The following is an 8,583-nucleotide window of genomic DNA, read 5'->3' on the forward strand; positions in this document are numbered from 1 at the left end:
AGAGAGAGAGAGAGGAGGTGGTGGCCAAGAAAGAAAGAGAGAGAGAGGAGGTGGTGGTCCATGCCTTTAATTCCAGCGCTTGGGAGGCAGAAGCAGAAGGATCTATATGAGTTTGAGGCCAGCCTGGTCTATGGAGTGAATTTTAGAACAGCCAGGGCTACATAAAAAGACCCTGTTTCAAAACAAACAAACAAACAAAATAGTAAGATATAAAATTTAAAACACTGCTGACCCCAGCCTCTCATATAATTTTTTAAAAAATTAGTTTATTCATTTTTATTTTGTATGTGGGTGTTCTACCTGCATACATGTCTGTGTACCCATGTGTGCAGTGCCCAAGGAAACCAGAAGAGGAGTGTCCTTCAGAATTGGAGTTCCAGAAGAGAGTGGGCCACCATGTAGGTATAGAGTCCCTGAAAGAGCAGCCAATACTTGCCCCTCTCCTGCCCCTCTTCCACCTTTTCACGAAGTCCCACATATTTCTTAGGGAGTAGTGAGGATGGAGAGGAGGGACTCCCAGGGCCCTACCTGTAAAAAGGTACAGCCCTCAGAAAGCAGAGCTTTACAAAGAGATGGAGCTTCTTTCTGGTGTTTGTTCTGAGAAAGGGTCTCACTATACAGCCTTGACTCTGTAATCCTCCAGCCTTAGCCCCAAGGACTAGGATCATAGGTATGTATACCTGGCTGAGAGATGGAACTTCATGTTAATCAGCTTTACTCACGTAATAAAAGTACCTCTGTCATGTAGCATGACAAGATACACGCAGTGGACACTAAGGTGTATGTTAAAAGTAACTATAGCATTGTTTGTAATAGAAAAGAAAGAACACTCTAGCTCTCCATTAGCAGAATGGGTAAAAGAGATACAGATAGCCATGTAGGACAATTAATGAAGCCTGAGAAGAACAAGAGAGCAACGGGCATGCTCTGCAGAACACATTTATCAGATAAAAAAACAACCTTCCAAAACACAAATTAAATAACCTGTTCAGTATGATATCACTCTACCACTTCTATGTCTTCTAGTTTCAATTTTTAAAACAAATATCCTTAGTATTTTTCCTGGTACTCAGCATGAATATGTTTACTATAAAAACTTAAAATGCTGAAAAGTATTAAAGGAAAGAAAAGCCTGTAATTCTTCTACCTAGAGATAATACCTTTGGTATTTTCCATTATTTTATTCTGGCATTTTTCTTTCCAGTACACACAGCTACATGCATATCCTCTTTTAAAACTACAACTAAAACTTCAGATACATTTTTATGTATATCCTGAGGAAATCTGTCTTTTTGCTTAATTTTTAGTATTATAAAAACATCTGCGCTGGGTTTGAAAGCCCGTGTCTACAACCCAGCACTTGGGAGGAGCAGGCGGGAGCAGGGATGGAAGGGTCCAGCCCAGGCTTAGCTACACAGAGGCTCAAAGGCTGGGTTGTCACTTGGCAGCAGAGCACTTGACCCTTGTGTGAAAGGTTTCTTGGCATGTTTCTGTCTTCAGGATTTTCTTCCCCAGAATTAGGGATCAAACCCAGGGCCTCGTACACACTAAGCAAGCGTCTATCCCTGAGCTGCACCCATCGGAAGAGCTCAAGTGAGGCTGCTTTGCAGTAGTCTTTTTTTTTTTTTTTTTTTTTTTTTTTTTTTTTGGTTTTTTGAGACAGGGTTTCTCTGTGTAGTCCTGGCTGTCCTGGAGCTCACTTTGTAGACCAGGCTGGCCTCGAACTCAGAAATCTGCCTGCCTCTGCCTCCCAAGTGCTGGGATGAAAGGCGTGCGCCACCACGCCCGGCGCAGTAGTCTTTTATGTACTATCTCTCCTAGTCCTTATGTGAAAATCCCAGGAACTGGCATTTGACTTTGCAATGCTGCCATGTCTATGGAGAGCCAGTTCCTTTGTTAGCTAGGGGTGGTTCCTAACCCACCAGTTACCACTTCTTCGGGTGCTTCTCATCAACACATCTTTCTGGAAGGCATACCATTACTGTACTTGAGGAAAATAGCGATGGTGAAGGGGCAGATCTTGTTTTCCACGCTTGCTGTGAATTCTGGGTCAACAGTACAAACGATGCACAGCGTCTCCATCACCAGGTTGAGGACCTCTGAGCTGAACTGGGCTGCTAGGTGAATCAGGCCATCCAGGATGCTGGGGAGGAAGGGCTGAAGCACATGCGTACTCTCTGAGACTTTCAGTTGATCACAATAACTAGAGAGAGATACATAATTCAGAATTATTCTTAAGTAGACCCTTCAATTTTTAGCCTTTCCAATCTTATATGACATATGTATGCATACATAGCTTTATAAAGCTACTTCTGGAGTCAGCTATGTCTTCATATCTTTCTGTAGCATATTACATACATATCAGTGCCTCTACTTTCTTCAAAATTTCCTCTTTGCTGGGGCTGGAACCCAGGCTCTTTCCTACATGTTCAAGCAGGTGCTTTACTACTAAGCCACCCTGCTAGCCTATTTGTTATTTTCTTTAAAATTTTATACAGCCACATCATCACATCCAAATTATTAAGATACTAGGTTAAATGTCTTATGAGTTCTCAGACTACAGTGTTAAATCACATTACCAAGATTTTGACATAAAAAGCTGGCAAGATGGCCCAGCCAGTAAAGGTACTTGCTCCTAAACCGATGAACTGAGCTGGATCCCCAGAGACCACACGGTGGAAGTTACCCTCCAACTTCACACGCTGTAGCACGTGACCAACCTGGTCTACAAAGCAAGTCCAGGCTGCAGGGGTTCCACAGTGAAACCCTGTCTCAAAACCAAAACACAACAACCCACCAAAAGCAAGCAAGCAAGCAAGCAAGCAAGCAAGCAAGCAAGCAAGCAAGCAAGCAAGCAAGCAAATAAACAAATGTAGTCTTAAAACATCTTCTCATTACAATTGTATAATGGGAGACTATTTTTTGATTTCCATGTTACAAATTTTGTGTTTTAAGTGTCAAAATGAGTTTAATCTATATAAACAATCTAAGGTATACTCACAAAATTAATACTTTACATATGGGATTTAAACTTCTCTATGCAGTCCTAACCACCTCTTTTTTTTTTTAAGATTTATTTATTTTTTTGTATATATGAGTACAGTATCACTGTCTTTAGTCACACCAGAAGAGGGTAGAACCCATTACAGATGGCTGTGAGCCACTATGTGCTTGCTGGGAATTGAACTCGGGACCCTGGAAGATCAATCAGTGTTCTTAACTGCTGAGCCATCTCTTCAGCCCCGTCTAACCACCTCTTAATCGACAAGTATTTGGCTGGATGTTGCTTACTGTCTCTCACAGGATACAAATGCTACAAACACACTGTTTAAACCTGCACCTTCCTTCTTTCCCGATAGGTACGGAATCCCCGGCTTTGCCTGTACTGGGCGAATGTTCCAGCACTGAAGACACCTGCAGTCCCATGAGTCTCTCCTTCAGCACTGTAGTTAGAAATAGGCAATGAGGGGCTGAACTTGAACTTACAGAGATCCTCCTGCCTCTGCTTCCACAGTTCAGTGGCAGGCGTAAGGGTGTGTCACCTCACTCCACTCTTGTTTGTTTAAAATAGCCAAATAATGGTCCTAGCTGTAAAGCTCCAGTGACCGTGAGACCATGGTTTATGGGCTTGGCTTTGCCATAGACGTGCTTTTGGCTCAGAACTAACCTATTTCTTTTTCTTTTTAAATTTATTTTTGGATTATTTTGTTTGTTTGTTTTTTGAGACAGGGTTTCTCAAAAAACCTGTCTCTGCCCCGGGATTAAAGGTGTGCCACCACCTGCCTTGCTGGATTTATTTAAGTTTCTATGTACGTAGAGCACACATGTGCCTGGTGCCTGAAGAGGCCAGAGGGTGAGGTATCCTGGAAATGGAGTTATGGGTAGCTGCAAGCCACCACACAGTCACTGCTTACTGCCTCTACCAGTGTGTGTGTGTGTGTGTGTGTGTGTGTGTGTGTGTGTAAAATCTTACAAGTAACTGAAAGTCACAGCATTGACCACTATGCTTACTATTTATTGCCAAGTCTATAAGACTCCTTGCTTTAGTAATGGTAAAAGTTTTGTACTCTTAGATCTTGCACTTCCTAGTTTTGGGCCTTGGCTCTTTCCTTATTGCTTCCTCCTCTCCTTCTACTGGCTACTCCGCCTGACTGCAGTAACCCTCCTCCTCCCCCTCCCCCTCCATCACTACAGCCACTGGTACTTGATGTCTCAACTTCTCACCATTTGAGCCGAGAAGCAGATCTGTTGTCCTTGTAATTAAAACAAGGTAATAAAACAACAACAGAAAAGAGTTCAGAGATGATCAGAGCCAGGTGCCACCTCAGTGCTCAGAAGTGAGGCCTGGGCTTGCGGCTGGAGGGCTGGAGCGATGGCTCAGGGTTTTAGAGCTCAAGGGTTGCTCTTGCAGAGGACCCAGGCTCAATTCCCAGCACTCACAGCACATTCAGTTTCACGGGATCTGATGTCTTATGCTGGACTCCCCAGCACAGACAAAACACCCATACATAGGAAACAAATACACAAACAATAAAAAATAAGTCAGTCATAAATATGACTAGAGAAATCTGACACAAGTATAATTATTCATCAATAAATATCTTATATTGTTTCAGAAATCATTTAAAGCAGTTTACACTGAAATATAAGCCACAGCATGGAGGAATAAACTAAAGCTGGCACAAAAGAAAAGAGCCAAGCTGCTCTGATGAACTAAAATGTTACAGCATTAGCCATTTCCCGGGCTGGAGAGGTCTCAGGGGCTAAGAGTGCAGACTGCTCTTCCAGAGGACTTCCCTGGCATCAGTGTTGGGCAGCTCACAACTGTTTGTAAGTCCAGGGCCTCCAGAGGTACCCACACTCCCTTGCACATACCCACATACACATTAATTAAATAAAATTAAACTTGGAAACCAAAAACATAGTTTTACCAATATGACAAGGACATAGTCGTTAGAAAACCAAATAGGAAATGACTAAATTGAAATTTTTGGCCGAGAAGAAAAGATGGCTAAGAATTCTTCATAGGGTAGCTCCTAAACATTTGTTATTTTAATTTTGTGTGCGTGTGTGCATGCATATGCGATATACATATTTGCACATGTGTTCAGATGCCTATGGAGGCCAGAAGAGGGTACTGGATCCCCTGGAGCTGTGGCAATAGAAGTTATAAGCTTGTAGCAAGCCCCAGTGAGTCCCCTGTCTTTCTCCAACTCCCTTGGAGCTGGGGTTACAGAAGTGTCAGGGCTGCCAGCCTTTCACACAGGAGCTAGGATCTTAATGCAGGTCCTCATGACTTACACCAATGCTCTCAACTGCTGAGCCAGCTCTCCAGCCTCTCAATGTACTTTTCTGACTATAAAACTGAAGCTTATTGTAAATAACCACAGTTATAACAATAAATGAAAGGGTTTTTTTGTTGGTTTTATTTTTTTTGGTTTTTTTCGAGACAGGGTTTCGTTGTATAGCCCTGGCTGTCCTGGAACTCACTTTGTAGACCTGGCTGGCCTTGAACTCAGAAATCTGCCTGCCTCTGCCTCCCGAATGCTGGGATTAAAGGCATGCACCACCACCACCCAGCTTGTTTGTTTTTTAAAATCCTAATTTTTCCCTGTGAGAACCAACATAAGTGAGTTATGTTTGACGGGCACTGTTTTCTAAGCCATCCCAGAAGACAAGAGGCATTTAACATGAGTATTTACACACTTCTATCAAACTCTCAGTTTGCAACTCTGAACATTTCTGTAAAATCACAGCACTAAGTAGAATAGTTCTTTTACCAGTAATCTGTTTTTAAATTTATTATGATTTTTCTCATGGCCTATGTTTTTAAAAAAAGTTTTAATTAAGATATATACATAGGTTTTAATGGTTTTGTTCTTATTTAGTTGACAAAGGCTTTAAACTTTTTTCTTTAAAACGTTGTTGTTGCTATTTTCTCTGTCTGTCTGTCTGTCTTCATGTCCATGTATGAAAACATCTGGGTGTTTCAGGTCTCCGGGAGTTGGAGTTACAGGTAGCTGTGAACTGCCTGCTGTGGGTTCTAGGAATCAAACTTGGCTCCTCTTCAAGAACTGTATGTTCTCTTATCTGCTGAGCCACCTCTCCAGCTCCTGCTTTTAATCTTATACTGACATTTGATGTAAGGGATGTTTAATGCCTCAGGGACTAATGAATGCATGTAGATAAAAAAATCAGGTTTTACAAAGGTCAGAAGTAATATAGGCAAGTGGTTAAGCAGGTTATGCCTCCCTCCTCAGCCATTTAAGAATGGGTTCAGAGCTCTCTGAAAAGCTGTACTTGGTTTCTCTTAGCACAATGAGGTTTTAAATTTATTCAGAGCCAAAGATCGGCTCTACCACGATTGCACAGGAAGATTGATCTGTTCATGGTTGTAGCACTAATTCAATACACACAGGCAGACTAGGTGATTCCTCAATGCTCCCAAAGGATCTCCCTCCTTCCCTCTCCCCCCTCAATGCACAGATTCTCACTGTCTCAAATGTCAGGATAGGAGCACAAATTTTGTAATTCTCATGCATAGAATTCAATGGAGATGCTTAAATTTGGATCTTAAAATAGCCTTCAAACTAGAAATGTCCAGGCCTAGAGAGAGGGCTCAGCAGTTAAAAGCACTCGTTCCTATTGAGACCTGGGTTCAATTCCTTATACTCACGAGGTGGCTTACAACTGTCTATTAACTCCAGTTTCAGGGGATGCAATGTTCTCTTCTGACCTCTATAAGCACCAAACATGCACATGGAACACAGACATGCGCAAAAAAACACTCAGAGGGCTGGTGAGATGGTTCAGTGGGTAAGAGCACCGACTGCTCTTCCAAAGGTACTGAGTTCAAATCCCAGCAACCACATGGTGGCTCACAACCACCCATAATGATATCTGATACCCTCTTCTGGTGCATTTGAAGACAGCTACAGTGAACTTATACTAATAAATCTTAAAAAAAAAAAAACACTCATATACATAAAATAAAACTATGAACTGAAAATTTCAAATACCAACGTGTCCCCTAGTCTGAGTATGAACTTAAGTAACGACTATGAAACCTCTAGTCTTTGCCTGTGAAAAAGAGAAGTGAAACTGGGAAATATGAGCTTGTTTCTATGCCACATTCTCCCCAAATTTGGATTCTAATGCATAGACTACCAACACAGTGATGTGGCTGCTAATTAGATTTATGTCCTTCACAATTATGCAACATTATGCAAATTATTCAGAGCCTTGGGTTAAGTGCCTTCACTGAAGAGAGGCAGCTGCTCTTTGAATTGAAAGGGAATAAGGAACAAAGGGACCGCCTTCTGGAGTCACCAGTAGAGCTTCTTTTCCTTTTCCTCCAGTATTCTTCCTCAAGAGGTCTCTAGGAGAAATTTCTAGGCAACACAATGCATGGGACAGCGGTGATGTTCTCTAGCTGAGCCATTTCTCCTCAAGCAGTTCTTAGCATTCTAGAGTAGTGTACTTACCCCCAGATGGCTCTCACAGCAGAGATGCGAACTGATGGGGGCTGTGTCTCATGAAGACCACTGACTGTTGCCTGTAGGAACTGCTGAATCAGTTCAGGGGACATAGCGACAGTGAAGCGACTGGCAGCCCACAGTGCCCGGCCCAAGAGGAAAGGAGACGCTAGGAGGAAGAGCAATTACAGGCTGCATGATGAAAAGTTCCTCTCCCCCTGCTCCTCCCCAACTCCATTTCTCAAACGTTAACAAATATTGGATGCTATACAACATAGATGACTTATTTGAAAGAAAGAGCAATTTCACATATTAAAGACATATGTGCAATAAATGATAGAGAAGCCAGTTCTCAGTTCTACCTCGGACCTCAGTTCTATTCTGAGACCGAAGCCCTCACTGCTGCTTACCTGCACGAGTCCTCTTCCTTCCCACTGCCTCTTCCTTCCCATTACTGTCTCAACACTAGAACATCAATTATAGCTGCTATCCCTCTATTAATAACCTGACAAACAAGTCCACAGTCCACCAAATCCACATGAAACTAGTGCTGACATTCAAGACAACTTTGATGGCTATTAAGCTCAAGCACACATCCGGACTCAGAGCTCACATCTTGCTTTGTCAACTCTGAGCTTTGTTTATCACAAGTCAACATGTTCCCTTCATACTCTCTATGATCTCTCAGTCTGCAGCAATCTCAAATTATCTCTGAGCCACTGTAATTCTGTGTGTTCAGCTTTCTCATATGCTGTACTTTGTTTGATATTCTAATCTACTGGTGTAAGAATTACTACTTCCTGCTAAGCATGAACTGTTTAAGAATACTGAATTCGGGGGCTGGTGAGATGTCTCAGCGGTTAAGAGCACCGACTGCTCTTCCAAAGGTCCTGAGTTCAAATCCCAACAACAACATGGTGGCTCACAACCATCCGTAACAAAAATCTTATGCCCTCTTCTGGAGTGCCTGAAGACAGCTACAGTGTACACACATATAATAAATAAATCTTTAAAAAAAAAAAAAAAAAAAAGAATACTGAATGAGCCGGGTGTGGTGGCACACGCCTTTAATCCCAGCACTCTGGAAGGCAGAGGCAGGCAGATTTCT

The 8,583-nt window shown here is 42.3% G+C and overlaps 1 protein-coding gene across 1 annotated transcript in view; it reads right to left on the reverse strand.

Moving 5' to 3' along the window:
* Positions 1-8,583, reverse strand: part of Ipo9 (importin 9) — a 50,617-nt gene that overhangs the window by 10,546 nt on the left and 31,488 nt on the right. Inside the window, exons 14-15 of the mRNA XM_029475586.1 lie at positions 7,485-7,644; positions 1,977-2,203 (exon numbers count right to left, since the gene is read on the reverse strand). Coding sequence (XP_029331446.1) covers positions 1,977-2,203; positions 7,485-7,644 — 387 coding nt within the window. The remainder of the gene's footprint in view (positions 1-1,976; positions 2,204-7,484; positions 7,645-8,583) is intronic.

Source organism: Mus caroli, chromosome 1 (assembly GCF_900094665.2).
Source record: "Mus caroli chromosome 1, CAROLI_EIJ_v1.1, whole genome shotgun sequence".
Classification (NCBI taxonomy): Eukaryota; Metazoa; Chordata; class Mammalia; order Rodentia; family Muridae; genus Mus; species Mus caroli.